This window comes from Diabrotica virgifera, chromosome 8 (genome assembly GCF_917563875.1).
Source record: "Diabrotica virgifera virgifera chromosome 8, PGI_DIABVI_V3a".
Taxonomy (NCBI): domain Eukaryota; kingdom Metazoa; phylum Arthropoda; class Insecta; order Coleoptera; family Chrysomelidae; genus Diabrotica; species Diabrotica virgifera.
Window position 1 is genome coordinate 783,538 of NC_065450.1, and position 19,247 is coordinate 802,784.

Consider the following 19,247-nt stretch of genomic DNA (forward strand, 5'->3'; position numbering starts at 1 on the left):
TAGTACTTGTTTTCTTTGCGACCTGCAGTCCGGCTTTGAGAAGGTTCTTATTGATGTTTTTGTTAATTTCGTCAATTTCATCTTGATTATGCGAAGGATCATATTTGAACTTATCCGCTAAGACCTCTCGGAATTGCTCTTCATTTGTTTTTACTTTAAAGGCATCTATTCGCGTTGTTTTTTTAAATATTCTTTTTCTCTCTTCTTTCATGTTAATATTTATTTTTGCTCTAACTATACGATGGTCACTACCCGTTGTTACGTTGTTTATTGTTGTTACGTCTTCGAATATTCTTTTGTTGTTTGAGAGAAAATAGTCTATTTCATTTTTGGTGGTTCCGTTAGGTGCAACCCATGTCCACTTTCTGTTAGGTTTCTTTTTGTAGAAGGTATTCATAATATACATGTTTTCTTGTTCCAGAAATTCCATAAGTTTTTCTCCCCTTGTGTTTCTTGTGCCGAATCCAAAATTTCCAATCTTGCTTTCAGAGTCTTCAATCTTACTTCCAATTTTGGCGTTAAAATCTCCCATTATTATTATTTTGGATTCTCTGTTGGTGTCTATAGCTTTTTTAAGATCTTCGTAAAAAGTATTTATTTCTTCATCAGTTGCCTTTTCAGTTGGAGCATAAACTTGCACAATCTTTAATTTGGTTTTTGGATTTAGTTTTAAAATCATGTATGTAACCCTGTCTGAGATGCTGTCAATTATTTGAATTTGTGATTTTCTCTTCTTGTTGATTAAGAAACCTACTCCACCGTATGTATAGTCTTCATTGCCTTTATAATAGAGCCTGTTGCCTGAATGTAAGTCCACATACCCTTCACCTCTTCTTTTAACTTCTGATAGTCCCATTATATCCCAATTCATATTCCCTAATTCCTCTTCTAGTTCGTAGAGTTTTTCGTCTTTTGCCATGGAACGGATGTTGTAAGTTGCTATATGGAGTTGTTTGTTGTTCTTCTTTTTCAATGTCGACTTGCCTCCCCCCAGAATCCTCGAGGCAGACCATTATTTCGGTGTGGGACTGTGGAATAAACTTCCTACCCACCTGGGGTATCTTCCGTATATCTGTTGAAACCGACATTTTTGATTTGTGGAGGTTTTGGCCATAACCCACCACGCTGGCCAGACGGGTTGGTGGGTGGGAGGGGATATTAGGTAAGGAATTTGGGGTTTGGATAGGATAATACGGAGGTTGGGGCCTGGTTACCTCTAAATAGGAAATGGAGGAAAAAACCAGGAGCTCGCGTGGGCAGGGGCGCTAAATCCCTGAAGTAAGTCTGCTCTCTATCGGGATCATAGAGGGGTACCTACCCGCTACCACCAGTAGCGTACCGTAGAATGGTAAAAAACAGTAAATTGTTATTTTGATTTTAAAAACAGTAAATTGTTATTTGGATTTAACAATTGTTTAAATTAATGACTTGACTTATACTTGACAGTTGACAGTTATCATGTACCTACTTGTTAGTTTTAGTTCTCTAATAAATTTGGTCAGTTAGTTACATAAATAAATTATTTAAAAATAAAAAAATGACTTTTTATTTGAGAAAGGCGGAAAAATTATATGTATAACATGTGAGTAAAGTGCCTTTTCCTCCCTTGAATGATTACTGCCCTCCGCTACGCGTCGGGCAGTAAACTTCATTCTCGGGAGGAAAAGCAGCACTTTGCTCCCTTGTTATACAAATTTTTACCTTATTTGTCACTTCTGATCCTTTAGTATCCAAAAAGAACTGTATATTTTTTAAATTAAAAAATTCTAAAACTTGGTAGTCAGCGTTGGCCTAAGATGGTTGATTAAGTTTCCTGGTAGGGATTCACCATGTTCCCGGAGGTTATATCTTGTAACATCGGCGTTTAGCCTGTTTAATACTACTTTTAAATAATGTAAATCGAACTATAAATTTAACCATTGTTTGGTTCTGGGGCTATTTAGCAAGTATTCAAATTCACTGATGATGGACCGATAGGTCTGAAAACGTTCTGAATTGGACACATTTTATTCAATCCATTGGGATTTTTTAGATTTTAATAAATATACCAATTACATAGAAGTGGTTTTTACTTCATGTTAGAGTTTTTTAACTATATGGTATACAGCCAACCTAGTGAACTTCCCTTTTATTTTTTAAATTCTCCAAAGAGTCATTAACCTTTTGGTTAAGAGGAGGTAATAATACCTCCAATGCAGTTATTTTGTACGCAATCGTATTTATAATTTCGATTAGCCGTTTTACTTCGCTTTGGAAGGTTTCTCTTACGAAAAGCGCAAGATTGTCGAATTTTCTGGCACTGCCCGCATCTGAAAACTGCCGCATCTAATAACTGCTGCATTAAATTGACCACATCCTCATCTCAACAAGATGGACAGCAAACATAACTAATGTCAAAACGTATCGGGGGACGAACTTTGTCTCAGATAAATATATTTTAGGGGCAAAATTGGGACAGAAAATCGCGACAGTGGCAACAGCGTTAAATCTCTCTCTCCTGTCGTTTCCCCATTACTGAGGATCGTGATTTCTTCCAATATTCCTAACAATGTTTCTCCATTGGTCTCTATCTTCAGCTGCTCTAAGAGCTTCGCAGAATGAGTTTTCAGCTGAATGCTTTATTTGGTCAGACCATCTAGTTGGTGATCGTCCTCTTGATCTTCTCCCGGGAACGTTTCCAGAAACCATTAATCTCTCCAAACTGTCGTCACCTCTGCGAACCACGTGACCAAAGAATTGCAGAATTCGTTGCAGACATATTATGGACAGCCTTTTTTTAATATTGAGTTGGTTTAGAATGGAAATGTTTGTCCTATGAGCTGTCCAAGGTATGCGCAGCATTCTTCTCCAGCACCACATCTCAAAGGTATCAATTTTTTGGCGCTCGCATGCGCGAAGAGTCCAAGTGTCTGCTCCGTATAGAAATATTGAAAATACAAGGGCATTCACCAGACTCATCTTGATATTTTGAGAGATAGATCTGTCTTTCCAAACTTTAGTTAGGCGACTCATCGCATTTTTTGCCATACCAATACGTCTCCGAACTTCTGTTTCACAGTTACCACGTTAGTTATACTAGACCCGAGATAGACAAAGGTGTTTACTATCTGGTATTCCTGTAATATGTTTGTCAGTTGAATAGTGTCAAATCTGTGGACCACCATTATTTTTGTCTTAGCTTTATTGATTTTCAGACTAACTTTATTGCTTTCGTACTAAACTCTTCGCAGAAGATCAAACATTTCTTGCTCATTTGCTGCTATAAATGTAGTGTCATCAGCAAATCTTAAATTAGAGATTTTTCTACCAGCTACTGTTACTCCACCGGCCCATCCTTCTAAAACAATCCTCATGACAGACATGTTCACCATAAATGTTAAATAAGTCAGGTGACAACACGCATCCTTGTCTAACACCTCTCTCGGTCTTGAGTTGGTTTGAGATGTTCTGATCTAGTCGTACTGTCGCTATACTAGACTGGTACAGATTTTTAATAAGTGTCACCAGGTGCACTGGTGCGCCCATTTCTATTAAAATTGACTACATATTTATCCAGCTTACACAATCAAATGCCTTTTGGTAGTTAAAAAGCGTTAAATAGTCGAATTAAAAAATGGAATGTTAAAGGATTTAAAAGTCCAACTCTTGTCCAAGAGACAAGACTATCAAAGGGCTTTACAAATAAAACTCAATGGAACCAGAGAGGAAGATACTGCAGAGGAGGAATAGAGACAATTTAAAACAGCAATAACTGAACATGCAGAGGATACTGTCGTAATAGCCGAAAGGCAAACAAATTCGGAATGGTATGATGGTGAATGCAGAACTGCAGTACAGAAAAACAGCCGGATTAGGCTTAACCAACTTTAAAGAAACACGAAAAATTGCAGGGAATTTTTTAAGAAAACTGAATAGAGCAACTAGATTATGTAGAAGAAAAAAACAGAGGCTTTGAAAATTATTTAAACGATCAGCACGTTGAAAGTCCGGCTTGTGAAAAGCTGTATAAAATAGTCAAGAAACTAGTGAATGCCAGAATTATACGCAAATTACATACATTGTAATTATTCTTCAGTATACAAAAAATTCTTTAAAGTATTACAATGATATAATATCTACAATAGATTATTTGAATACTCCGAAAATCTAATTGGTGATGATCAACATGGATTGAGACCAAATAGAACCAGTGCAGACAATATATTCAAACGAAGAACGATACAAAAAAAAGCTTATAAATACGACATAGAACATAGAACATAAATATATTAGGTGTAAAGACTGTAAACAAGCTTTTGGTAATGTGAAAAGGGACAAAATGCTGGAAGACCTTCGTCATCTAGGTATACCTAAAACATATATATCAGCCTCATAAAAATGACGTTGCAGGTTTCAAAAGCCGCAGTTTAAAAAGTTAGAGCAGATGGAAAACTGATTCCCCTATTTGACATCAATGTGGGAGTAAGACAGTGAGACGCGCTATTAGCCATACTGTTCAACCCGTTCTTGAGGCAGTCATTAGAAAAATCAATGAAACTGGCCGTATAAATACCAAAGCAGTTCAAATTACTGCATATGTAGACGATATGGCTATCTTTGGTACGATCAAACAACGACTAATGGAAGCTTTCAATGATATTAATTCTGAAGCACCAAAAAAAGGGCTTAAAATTACCGAAACAAAAACGACTGACGATGACATGACCATCAAAATAACATCTGATAATGAAAATAATATCGCAATAGACAATTATTATACCATAGAACATGTGGATGTCTTCATATATCTAGGCACAAAAATCAATCAGAAAAATTCCGTAACTAGCGAAATTATTTCACGTATTAGCAGTGAGAATCAAACATACAGGGGGAGTCATGAGGAACTGTACATACTCCTACCTCGTATAGAGGGCCCTATGGGGAATAACAAATGACCACTAAAAAGTGTCTGCTTCCATTGTTTAATAATATACAGGGCGAGTTTCGCATTTTGACAGAAATTTTTATTCGTCGTAATTTTTGAACGGTCAGATCGATGTGTCTCTTATTTTGGTCAATCGTTACACTATTACCTCCTAATCAACTGATTTATTCAAACTAGAAAAAAATCAGGTCCGGCTTTAAAACATTAGTTCGTTTGTGTCTTAGAAAAAATTTCACCCTGTATACGCTTTTTGAAAACTCTAATACGAATTTAACAAATTAGACAAATAGGCAATTAAAATGGTATATTTATTTTTTTCCCACACGACTACTTAATTTTTTATTAAAAAATCAGATTTGCCAAAATCGCAGTTTTACCATAAAAATAAAAATATTAAACAACGTTTTTCTTAAAATTAAAAGTTTTACCATTTTTTGAAGTTATACTTCTTTACCGGCGATATGAGGGTGAATTTTTATATGTTAAAACCTATTATCCCGGCGCATGCGCATTATAACTTTGTTCTGATTGGATTTCCAAATGACATGTCAAAAATTATTCAATATGGCGGCTGTGGTACAGCTGTAGTTTGATTATTTATGGTTGTTGCGTTTTAAAATTTGTGTGAAAAGAAACAACAAACAAAAGTTAGTTAATAGTTTTATACTGCCTTTTTAAATAGCTTTTATATACCTATATTTTTGGACTATTTTGGACAAGGAAAACTCATTCTAACTTGGTAAGTAGTTTTTATTATAATCATATTGTAATTATACATTTGGATTAGGTTGAAATATAGTAGAGCGTCGATTATCCGAACTAATTGGGGGACATAGGTGTTCAGAAAACCGATTTGTTCGGATAATCGAACTACAATATATTGATACATATTTATAGTCATACATGTTTATCCACAAGTGAATAAAAGCCATATTTATATACCTACATATTTATTTATATCTTGATAATGACAACTAGCAACTAAACAAAAAAGTGCAGTCTTTGCAACAACATAATTATTTTTGGATACAATATTGAAGAAAATTGAAGATATTTTACGCGTCAAGTACTAACGCTTGCTCGGTATTCGAGTGCGGGACGCGGGAGTCGATAGTTCGAATAAGCGGTCGTTCGGTTGATCGACGTTCCGATAATCGACGCTCTACTGTAAATTTATTTTCTCAAGAATGGGGATTTTAGAGAGAAATCCCAAATTAGGTCCGATTTTTATTTTTAAATTATGATTTTTTGGCGTAGATTTATTTATCTAGTAGGTATGTAATGTTTTGAGATGGATGAGTGGAGTGACAAAGAAGGATAAAATTAGAAATGAGTATATTAGGGGAAGTCTAGGTGTGGCACCAATTGATGCCAAAATGAGAGAGCATAGGTTAAGATGGTTTGGTCATGTTCAACGTCGAGCTGTTAATCACCCAATACGAAGAATAGCTGAAGTGCAGATTCCTGGAAGGAGTAGGAGAGGAAGACCAAAGAAGACCTGGGGGGAGACGATAAGGCAGGACATGTTGGTAAATGGGATTAAGATTGATATGACCCAAGATAGAATTGTGTGGAGAAATGCAATTAGGGAAGCCGACCCCGCATAGGGATAAGGCAAAGAGAATGATGATGTATGTAATGCTTTGATTTACATACTTAATTTGATTACCAACAAAAGTTATACCAATCTTAATCTAATATATTGTTTACTTACTGTTTTGTTATATTTTCTTCCACAAAATTTAAACTACATAATTTAATTATATTCAAAACCACTGTCAAACAGTAAAACGTTCAGTTACCCTATTTTTCCACATGACAAATAATGTGGAATTGGACGAGTGAGTCTAGGCTTCGATTACGAATCAAAGCGCCCCGAAAGTCACGGGTTCGATTCCCGATGCAAGTTTTTATTTTTTTATTTTTTTATGCATTTTATGATTGTAAGTATATTTGTTATATAATTTTTTTTCCAGAAAATGCGTATTTAAAATTTTTGCCAACAATTATTATCGTTCAGAAATCATTTTTTCTTTGTGGCATTTTTCAATGTGTTTGTGTGCGTTTTATTCTTTTATTTTTTTAAATTTTTGGTATTGCCTTAAAAATCACATAATATGTAGTAGACGTATAACTTTTTACGTGCGTACAAAGTACACACCCATTCTTTTTTTTTTTCTATAACACGTCTAGATCTAAAACTCCCCATAACACTTCTCTTTGGACTCTATAGTTTAACATAGAGGTGATCAAATATATAAATTTTTTCACTTAGTTTTTGCGATTTATCTTTGCAATTGACGAATCTGCACCTTTTATTTTTTTAAATTCATAACTTCTACGAGAAGAAGACTGAAAGTCTACAACAATTTTCATAGTCTTCACAATGGTAAGAGATATGTGCTGTAAAAATTTCTGAAAAAAAAAATATTAAAATGGAACTGAGTTGTAGCGAGTTAAACCGTGATTTCATTTTTTTTGAAGTTATACTTCTTTAGGCGCGATTGAGAGTAAAATTTCATAATTCTGCGCGCATGCGCACACAGACATTATGCCGTTTATTTGCTGAATCTTTTAAGTTGTGTATAAATATGTATGTGAAGAAAACGTGTGAAAAGAATATATTAGTGTTTTTAGTAAATGTATTATTAATTATAATTTTTGTGTCTTTGGATTTGTCTTCCTCGGGAATAAGATATTTTATAATAATAGTAAGTAAGTATATTTAAAGTATTTTTGTATTAAATTTGTCAGTATATATGAGGATTCTTGTAACCTGTCAAAGCAAAAGAGATATAGCCAGTGGTAGAACGTGTGACCGGAGATCAAGAGGTCCCTGGTTCAAATCCCGGACGACTCATATTTTTTTTTATATTTTTGGTATCGTTTTAATAAAAAATTTTTGAAAGTGGAAGGTAAAGAAAGTTAGTTTATTATTTAAATAAAATACAAATAACCTGTTAAGTATATTAATTTCGTTGAAATCATAATAATAGAACTATAACTTCTTACGTGCGTACAAAGTACACACAGATTCTTTTTTTCATTTTTAAGTTAAAATTCCGATTTTGAAAAATTTATTTTTTAATAAAAAATTAAGTAATCGTGTGGGGAAAAAATAAATATGCGATTTTAATTGCCTATTTATCTAATTTGTAAAATTCGTATTAGAGTTTTCAAAAAGCGTATACAGGGTGACATTTTTTCTAAGACCAAAACGAACTATTTGTTTAAATCCGGGCATAATTTTTTTCTAGTTTGAATAAATCAGTTGATTGGGTGGTAATATAAATTAAATATTTGTTCAAAAAAATTAATTTTTGTAATAAAAGTTAATTTTTTTAAATCTATGGTTCACTTTACCAAACTTTTAATTATTCATAGCCTAATTTGATTTTTTTATAAAAAATTCAATAATCGTGTGGGGAAAAAAATAATTACGCCATTTTAATTGCCTATTTGTCTAATTCGTAAAATTCATATTAGGGTTTTCAAAAAGCGTATACAGGGTGAAATTTTTTTCTAAGATCCAAACGAACTAATGTTTTAAAGCCGGAACTGAATTTTTTCTAGTTTGAATAAATCAGTTGATTGGCTGGTAACATAAATTAAATATTTCGTTAAAAAAATTAATTATTGTTATAAAAGTTAATTTTTTTTACATCTATGGTTCACTTCACCAAACTTTTAATTCATAGTCAAATTTGATTTATTTATAAAAAAATAAGGAATCGTGTGGGGAAAAATAAATATGCCATTTTAATTGCCTATTTGTCTAATTTGTAAAATTCATATTAGAGTTTTCACAAAGCGTATACAGGGTGACATTTTTTCTAAGACTCAATCGATCTAATTTTTTAAAGCCGGACCTGATTTTTTTCTAGTTTGAATAAATCAGTTGATTAGGTGGTAATAGTGTAACGATTTACCAAAATAAGAGACACATCGATCTGACCGTTCAAAAATTATGTATGACGAATACAAGTTTCTTTCAAAATGCGAAACGCGCCCTGTATATTATTAAACAATGAGAACAGACACTTTTTAATGGTCATTTGTTATTCCCCATATTCCTCTATGGGGAATAGAGTTTCCTATCCATAGTTCCCTCTATGTTCCTCGTGACTCACCCTGTATTACGCAAATAAAAGATTAATGACATCGAATTTTTTAGACAAAAGAACAAAAATAACTAGATTCAGAACATTTATTAGACCCGTATAGTATAAGAGCTGTAAGACATTTTTGAGTAGGTATTTTAGGCAACCTGAAATTTTTTCAGGTGACTCTTCTATGATAGCCCAATACAAAAATGCCGATCTGGCTGGAGGGTAGCGGTTATTTTCCCCAAAAATCCCCCCAAATTTAAAAAAGGGTAAAAATTGTTATTACAAAAAATATCATTGATATGACTTGAAAGTAAATTTAAATATTCAAATATAAAGAAAATAAACAGGCCAGGCGATTTGAGGGCGATTTTAACTCTGCAAGTTACTTGCATTGGCGCCCCAGGATTATTTTCAGGGCGTGCATCTGAACTTCAGAAGATTTCATTTGAACCTGTACATGCTATTACCGAGTTTAAAATATACAACTATACATGCATAGATATGTACATTCCTTCCGGACAGGGAGGTGCAATTGTTATTTTGACAGGGTATTTTTTAATTTTAAAATAAATATTCTAAACAGGTTTTTTTGTGAAATTTTCCAATTGCCATTTGATCAAACAAATTATGCGTGCATATAAATGAAAAGCGCTATAGGTAAGCAGCAGTGTGAGAAAGAGCATATACCGATAGCTGCTTGCGTCCTCTGTTGTAGCTGATCGAGTCCGTTCGTTCGAGAAAAATCACGTGACCTGGCGATATCCATGTTGTTGTTCCTCGAAACGTTAGAGTAATTATTATATATTATAGTTTTTTAAGTAACTTTTTCTTAATTAAAGGAAAATAATACGTACTATACAATAGATTTTGCAAATATGATAGAAAAAACAAATTTATTATTATGAATATATAGGTAGGAAAGCATAAAACTATAAACTAAATAAATTCTGTGTCCGAATCTTGTAAAATTCTTCAAACTCCTCATCTGAGCTTAAATGTTCATTCTCTTCTTCTTCGTCAGACTCCCCTCAAGACTCAGATTCCTCTTCTACATGATCTGTAAATAGTTGTAATATGTATTTAGAATTAGTTAAAAATTTATCAGTGATTAATTAATTGAGTTGCTACCTATTCTCTGTCCTTTTATACGGAGTCGAAGCCTGGACAATCACGGGCGCATCTGAAGAAAGATTTACCCTTGTTGAGATGTGGTGTTATCGAATAATGTAAAAATATCATGGACACAACACTTAACAAACACGGAAACATTAAGAAAGATGATAAAGGCAAAAGAAATACTCAACACTATGAAGGAAAGAAAAATGAGCTAAAACAAATAGACATTCTCTTCTTCTTCGTCAGACTCCTCTCGAGACTCAGATTCTTCTACCATTCTACCTAATCTGTAAATAGTTGTAATATGTATTTAGAATTAATGAAAAATTACTTAGTGATTAATTGATTGAGTTGCTACGTATTCTTACTTATATAACCAATGCTTATTACTTTTCCTTATATAACCAAACACATCACGTTTTTTATTTCTTAGTATATGACCAAAGTAGCTCATGTTTCTTTCCTTCATAGTGTTGAGTATTTCTTTTGCCTTTTTTTATCTTTCCTAATGTTTCCGTATTTGTTACGTGTGTCCATGATATATTTAACATTATTCGATAACTCCACACCTCAACAACGTCTTTCTTCAGATGCGCCCGTGATTGTCCAGGTTTCGACTCCGTATAAAAAGACAAAGAATACGTAGCAACTCAACTAATTAATCACTAATTAATTTTTAATTAATTCTAAATACATATTACAACTATTTACAGATCATGTAGAAGAGGAATCTGAGTCTCGAGTGGAGTCTGACGAAGAAGAAGAGAATGAATATTTAAGCTCAGATGAGGAGTTTGAAGAAGAAGTACAAGATTCGGACACAGAATTAATTTAGTTTATAGTTTTATACTTTTCTAGCTATATATTTATAATAATAAATTTGTTTGTTTCTATCATATTTGCAAAATGTATTGTATAGTACGTATTATTTTTTTTTAATTAAGAAAAAGTTACTTAAAACACTATAATATATAATAATTACTCTAACGTTTCGAGGAACAACAACATGGATATCTCCAGATCACATGATTTTTTTGGAGCGGACGGACTCGCTCAGCTACAACAGAGGACGCAAACAGCTATCGGTATACGCTCTTTCTCACACTGCTGCTTACCTATAGCGCTTTTCATCTATATGCACGCGTAATTTGTTTGATCACCAGGCAGTTGGAAAATTTCACCAAAAAAAAACCCGTCTTTTTTAGAATATTTATTATTAATATTAAAAAAATACCCTGTCAAAATAACAATTGCACCTCCCTGTCCGGAAGGAATCTACATAGCTATGCATGTATAGTTGTATATTTTATACTCGTTAATAGTATGTACAGATTCAGATGAAATCTTCTGAAGTTCAGATGCATCCCCTGAAAATAATCCTGGGGCGCCCATGCAAGTATCTTGCAGAGTTAAAATCGCCCTCAAATCGCCTGGCCTGTTTATTTTCTTTATATTTGAATATTTAAATTTACTTAAAGTCACTTCAGTGATATTTTATTTTTACCCTTTTGTTTAATTTTGGGGGGATTTTTGGGGAAAATAACCGCTACCCTCCAGCCAGACCGGCATTTTTGTATTAGGCTATCATGGAAGAGTCACCTGAAAAATTTTCAGGTTGCCTAAAATACCTACTCAAAAATGTCTCACAGCTCTTGGACCAGTAGTAACCTATAGTTGTGAAACATGGATAATGACAAAAAATACGAAGCCCAACGTAGGACATTCGAGAGAAAGTTACCGAGAAAAGTATATAGCCCGGTGCAGGAGGAAGACGGCATATAGATAATAAGAAGAAACGGCAAGGTCAAAGGAGTGAACGAAGGGTATGATATTGTAAGATTTGTAAAAAGTAAAAGACTATCATGACTTAAATATGTCCCGAGAAAGAAGATGCAAAACTAGCAAAGGAAATATTAAAATAGAAGCCGATAGGAAGACGAAAAAAAAGGCCCAGAAAAGGTTGTATGACGTGGAAGACGACCATGAAAATTATGAATATAAGGCAGTGGAGGAGGCAAACACAAGAGATATCTGAATGGAAGGTAGTCAAAGACCCATCCAGGAGTATGATGGCAAAGCAAGAATAAGAAGCTGTTAATAAGCTCTTGCAGTAAAGGAAACAATTCTAACCTGCTATGTACTAAGAGTATAAGTCATAAAATGGACCTTTCGGGATTCTTCTATATTTTGAATTTTGAATGTTTATTGATCATTTCTGTACTAAGAGTGTAAGTCAAAAGCCTTTTTTTCATGTATAAATATTAATTTCATTCCAACAGTACAACTTTTAACCTTTAACTACACGCGCTGGCGTACTTTGTACGCCAGATATAATAATTCTACTGGAAATATATTTAAAAATTTAATTTTTGACCTTGCTTATTTTTCTAACCTATCACTGGAATGTGCTTTACAATTTGGTTTTAGTTTGGTTATAATCGGCGTTCTCGAAAGATCGTAATTTACATTTTATTATTTGTTGTTTCCGGTGGTGGACAATATACCCCAGGATTATATTACTATAAGTCGTAATATAAGTACATATTTTAATTGTTTTTTAGTCATTATGGCAAAAAATATATTTTTCTTTGTAAACATTACTTTTTCTCCTGTAAAAAATCACATTTAAAAAAATTTTTTATTAGTAATTTTATTTATCATAGAATCCAGTTATTCCGCGATTCCAGTTATAAATCCCAATTGGCTTACTGAAAAGGAACTCCAAGTATTTACTGATGCCGAATAAGGTTTATAACAAACAACTAAGTGTATTTTTTCACAAAAAATTAAACAAATCCGCTGTTTTTAAGTGTATTTTCTTGTGGCGTACAAAGTACGCCACGCGTGTAGTTATGTTATAACTTGATGTGCGGGTAGTTAAAGGTTAATTTCAAAAGTCTGCTTTGTATTAAGAGTACAAGTCAAATTATACTGTTAGTATCTTCCGCTTTCACTTAAGCAGCGTGACTTATACTTTTAGTACCGACATGACATGTTATGAGATTCTGGGGTGTTCGTATTGAAAAATGTAGATAATACAAATTTGACCATAACATTTCAAGGAATCCATGCTTAAAAAAGGGTTGGTACGAAAACAGATTTTTAAGGTTCTTTGTTTCCCTCTTTTTAACTCTCCTAAACCTTTTTTTATAATTTTCGTTCTGTCGTCGAATACGCTGCCGGTGTTTATTGTTATCGGTTATAAAAGTAGAAAGTTATAAAAATCCTATTTAAACCAAAAACTCTTCATTTATTATTTTTTTATTTAATTTTGTTGTGCGTGCTTAAAATAGTTTACTGTGAAAGTGCCAGTGTTCTATTGTGCTAATTTTTTAAAAATGAGTAGAGGGAAACAAATACTAAAATTATTGGAACTAAAGGATGATTCTTCGTCTACAAAATTAGGTGAGTTTGCTTTATTTATTCCGCTCGTTTAAAAGATACTAACCAATGATATTATATAGTTCAATTCAAACTATGATTCAATTATTATATCAACAATTTAACAGATTTTCTTTCTTGTTTGCAGAGTATAACGAAGTGCCAAGTCTAAATCTCAACCAATTATTTAATCAACAAAATGTTACTGATTCAACCATCGAAGAACTTGTTGGGATTGAGATGACCATAGACCCAAATACTGGTAAGATTTTTAATAGATATTACTAGTAAGACTGATAAGATTCTTATAGGAATCTGTAGATAACCACTGTAGCTTTCAAGATGAGCTAAGACGCCAGTTTGAGACGCCTGCTTCGTGGATTTTTCGTGTGCTCACAGCTTGTCATTGGTTACAAATTAATTTATAATATTATACAATAAATTAATCTCTAACCAATGACAAGCTGCGACTACACGAGAGATATACGAATCAGGCGTCTGAAACTGGCGTCTTAGCTCAACTTGAAAGCGAATGAACTTTATAAAATTGTGTGTTCATACATATGTGTGTTTTTTAGGCATTGTCAATCAAATTGAATCCTTGACAAGTACATCTCATGAAACATTGGAAGAACTTAATTCTGATGATATTGAAGGCCCCATACAAGAAATAGAGAATGATGTCCATGAAGTTTTAGAAGGTAAAATTATAATTTTTTCATGAGTAGCATTCTTATAAGCAAACATGGTCCCTTCCGTTATTTTTTCGAAGTAAGTAATTTATTTTTTGTTAGCAGGTGAAAATGAAGTTATCAGTGGGGGGCCACCACACCAATTGGATCATAATTCTGCATCTGAAGAAGATATAGAAGTTTTCACCAGACTCAAGGAGCACAGAAGAAGCGAAAAGCACAGCGGGGAGCAACTCAATCCAATAACATTACCACCTCAAGTCCTGCTGATGAACCAGTTAAATACTCAAAAAAGAGAAGAATGGAGAAATATCAACAACGAAATGCTGGCCAGAGCTACGTAACCCTGGATGGTAAGGTAAAACCTGCAAGAATAATGACAGCTTTGGGCAGTTGTCGAGCAAAGTGCAAAGATAAGCTTCCTATCGAAATACAAAAAAAAATTTTTCGAGGAGTACTGGGGACTGGGTAGCCGCGATAAAAGGGCACAGTTTGTGTCAAATACGGTTGGAAGTACTGAACCTAAAACTATGCGTAAACGAACAGATGATCCAGATAAAGAAAAGTATAGGCAGTGGTCACACAGCTTTTTCTTGAAAGTAAATGGTACAAAACACAAAGTATGGCGCGGTTGTTTTATGAAGGTACTAGGTGAAACTAATATGTTCGTGACACTTGCCATTTCTTCATCTCGCAAGTCAACATCAGGCATAGCAAAAAGTAATCAAAGAGGCAAAGAACCTCCGCCATTCAAAATTTCAGATGTGAGAATTAAACACATTCACGATCACATAAAATCATTCCCAGCATACGAGTCGCATTACTCCAGAAAGAAAAGCGTAAAAAAATATCTACCACCCTATTTAAATTTAGCAATCATGTACTCGCTGTACAAGGAAAAAGTCCGCAACCCTGCTTGTAGAGCAATATATGAACGTGAATTCCATAAACAGAATATTTCATTCAAGAAACCAAACGTAGATCCTTGTCACAAATGTGACACTCTCTTGATGAAGATAAACATTGCTGAAAACGAAGGTGAACGTGAGATTGTGGAAAATGAACGCAAAATGCACCTAGACGAAGCAGATCTAGCATATGATATGAAAAAAGAAGACAAAATAGATGCTAAAGCAAAGCAAGATGAGAAAATGTATTTTACGTTTGATCTACAGCAATGTTTGCCCACACCTTACCTTAATACGTCAGTAGCATTCTACAAGAGGCAGTTGTGGACTTTTAACCTTACTATGCATAATACAAGTAGTGGGGCAGTGCTACATGTGGCATGAAGCGGAAGGTGGCAGAAGTGCTAACCAAATTGCGACATGTCTCTATAAGGAACTTTTTGCTCTCCCAACATCAATTAAAAACGTAATTTTGTATTCCGATTCCTGTCATCTTCGATGACAAAATAGGAACTCTCATGTTTCAGCGATGTTTTTAACTCTAATGCAAAAATGTCCTCAACTGGAATGCATAGACCATAAATTCATGGTGAGTGGTCACAGTCATCTTGAATGCGATGTTGACCACGGGATGATTGAAGAGCAAAAAAAACTTTGCAAATGCAAATTTCTACGCCATACGACTGGTACCAGTTAGTTCGCACATATGGAAAGAAAAACAAGTTCGGTGTTGTTGAACTAAATCACAAGGACTTCTTGGATTTTGCAGCTCTCTACAAAAAATATCTGTTTTTAAGGACAAAGGATGAGGTGGGCCATTCCTTCAAATGGAGAGATATTCGTTGGTTTAGGTACACAAGAGAGCCAGCAAAAATATTTTTTAAATTGACCTTATATAAGAATGAGCCATTTCGTTGCTTTAGTCTCCATCGCCGCAATAATACAGGAAATGTTAACCTAGAACCTCCCAAGTGTTATAATAAAAGTGTACCAATTTCTGTGAAAAAGAAAAAAGATATTATGGCCCTCTTGACCCTAATACATCCCCAGTTTTATGATTTTTATAAGTCTATGAAAACATCAGCAGGGGTAAAAAACACATATCCAGAAGACTCCGAATCTGAAGATTCTGAATAAAATTGTGTAAGTTAATTTTACAACCTTAATTTTAATGTTTTTTTTTAATTATTTTTAATTATATTAGGTAAAAAATAAAGAATTTTTAAAATTTCTCTATTTATTACTACTTTGCTCATTTGTCAAATCCTCAAAACTAGCGGGACTAAGAGTATAATTCATAAAGCGAACATGGTCCTAAGAGTACAAGTCAACTAATATTTATAATTAATAAGATATTATTAAAATATAAAGTAAATTAGTTAATTACTACAGTTAAGAATCATATTTTATAACTTTTTTTAAATTTAGTTATTTCAGAAGCGATAATAAAAACTTTGAAGGGCCGTAGTTAAAAACTGTCATTTTTGACTTATACTCTTAGTACATAGCACTCTAGAGTTTACATTCCATGCACGATTATTATAATTAAGCAATATTACTAGAATTTGACAAGATTTTCTCAATTAAATCAAATAATATATCTAATAATAATATATATAACAGGAAGAACAACCATAGAGGCCTTTTTACCTTATTTGCTACTTCTGATCCTTTAGTATCCAAAAAGAACTGTATATTCTTCAAATTCTCCAAAGAGTCATTGATCTTTTGGTTAAGAGGAGGTAATAATACCTCTAATGTAGTTATTTTGTACATAATCGTATTTCTAATTTCGATTAGCCGTTTTACTTCGCTTTGGAAGGTTTTTCTTACGGAAAACGCAAGATTGTCGAATTTTCTGGCACTGCCCGCATCTGATAACTGCCGGGCGACGGTATTTAATTGGTCGGCAAAGGAGTTTAGGTCCCTTTTTGTAACTGGTCCTGAACTTTGTAATCTGTAGTACGTTAAATTAAGAGATGATGCACTTGATAAACCCTAAAAAAGAATTTAAAAATTACGTTTTATGAAGTCTTTGAAGTATATTTTTATAAAACCTCAGTATGCTTACACAGGGTGAGTCATATCATAATAATAGCGACAAACTCAAAAAGACAATCAAAAATAAGAAAGTTGTAGTGATAATAATTATAATAGCAGGATATAGTTTTGTGGTCTCTATTACTACATTGCAGATCTTTATCTAATAGATATCGTTGGTATTGACAATTATTATTATTAAAAATTATTTTTACATTAACGGAAAGCAACGAAATTATTTTCCTTGGCTAAAATGTGACGAAAGTGCTAAAAGAACAGCTACTGTATTTAATAAAAGATACCAGATAAGCATGTCGATCATAAGTATGTTTTAATGCTAGTTAAGAGGCGCTAGACAATCTTCCCAAAGATCTCCTGGCAAAAAGAAATCACAGTTGTTAAAGTAATTATAGAAGATACTTATTATAGAATAACTAATAACTGGACTTTCTAAGGGACAACTGACAAAAAAAATTGAACCCATTGCACGAGTTTGCCAATTTAATATAGAAGGTATGAGCAGAGTAAATATCTATTTAGTGGAGGATTGCCCGAGCACATCCTACAATGGCAGTCGATTGAATATATTAATTTGTCAGTTATATATTTTTTGTTTTTAAAAATTAATTATTACTAATAACAATGGATTTTCCCCTTTGGCTGAAAAAAGGTTTTAGAGGAAGACATACAGATATATGTAATTATTGAAAATTTAGCTATGGATCCAACAACATTCATCAGGGAAGTAGAAGATACACCTATTGGGCGAACTAAATAAAGATGATTACGATAGGTGGAATGTTGTGAAATGATAACAAATAAAGTTAACAAAAATCAATGTACGGTTATTCCCAAACATCAAAAAAAAATATATCTTTGGGATGGAATTTTAATAAACGCGGCTATCGGGCCCATATTCAATATCTATTGACAAGTGAAAAATCGTTGGAACTTTTAGATAATGTTATCGAACCTTTATTTGTTGATCCTGTGGGAATTTTTTGATTGATAACAATATAATAAATAAATTATATTTTCAAAAAATATCAGAAAAGGAATGAAAGGTAGAATTTACAAAACAGTCAGACCATTGCCAGAATTATCCCGGCAAGTTGATTTGTCGTTATGGAGTGACCACTTAGATCTCCGGCATTAACACCGCTCGATTTTCTTGTTTTATTTTTATTTTGTTTGTTAATCGTGGAATAATCCCTGTTGATTTCTCCGGTATACAAATCTTATATAATATTTTAAAATTGTTGGTGCGTTAAATTATTATCTAGTTCAATGAAATCATCAATGATAGAAAAGAAAAGAGACTAATGCCTGGTTGCACCAACAGATCTTAAGCTCCAGCTTAGCCAAGCTCAACTTATAGATAGTGCCGCCTTAAGTATCACTTACGTTACACCGTAATTTTCGATTCTTACCTTATTATTAATTATATCTATCATTATATTTAATAATCTTATTATGTAATAGTATAATTATATTATATTAATTCTTACCTTATTCTCGTCTTACGCTTAAGATCTGTTAGTGCAACCAGTAATTATAGTTTTATTTATGCCTATTGAAATTCTTTCCAAATTTCCTTTATAGTCCAAGAGCTGGAAGCGGATTTTGCTCCTGATAAATAATATGGAAAAACTATATGGGATCTGTTGAATTAGTTATGTACATAACTTTACCAGGCGGGCGGAAACCAGAGTGACGGACGAGGTTAGTTATAAGGGGTAATAAATCGCGGTATTTATTATTTTTTTTGTGACGCTCGTGATCAAGATCATCATCATCCAGCCTTATGCATCCGAAGTTAAACATAGGCCTCCCCTAATTTCTTCCAATTTTGTCGATCTTGAGCTTTCTGCAACCAATTCCCAGCAATCCTTTTGACGTCGTCTGTCCATCGTGTAGGTGATCTACCTCCACTTCTTTTGTCTTCTCTTGGTCTGCACACTGTAATTTTTTGGGTCCACCTCCCGCCCTTTATTCTGGCTACATGGCCCGCCCAATGCCCCTTTAGCCATGCTACTCGCTCTATAACATCTCTGACGCCTGTTCTTCTTCTGATTTC

At 33.4% G+C, this 19,247-nt stretch overlaps 1 protein-coding gene across 15 annotated transcripts in view; it reads right to left on the reverse strand.

Annotated features, from left to right (window-relative positions):
• LOC114337883 (prominin-1) overlaps positions 1 to 19,247 on the reverse strand; it is a 940,102-nt gene that overhangs the window by 301,038 nt on the left and 619,817 nt on the right. For all 15 annotated transcript variants that reach the window (XM_050658571.1, XM_050658567.1, XM_050658566.1 and 12 more), the window contains exon 14: positions 16,781 to 17,128. In XM_050658571.1, coding sequence (XP_050514528.1) covers positions 16,781 to 17,128 — 348 coding nt within the window. The remainder of the gene's footprint in view (positions 1 to 16,780; positions 17,129 to 19,247) is intronic.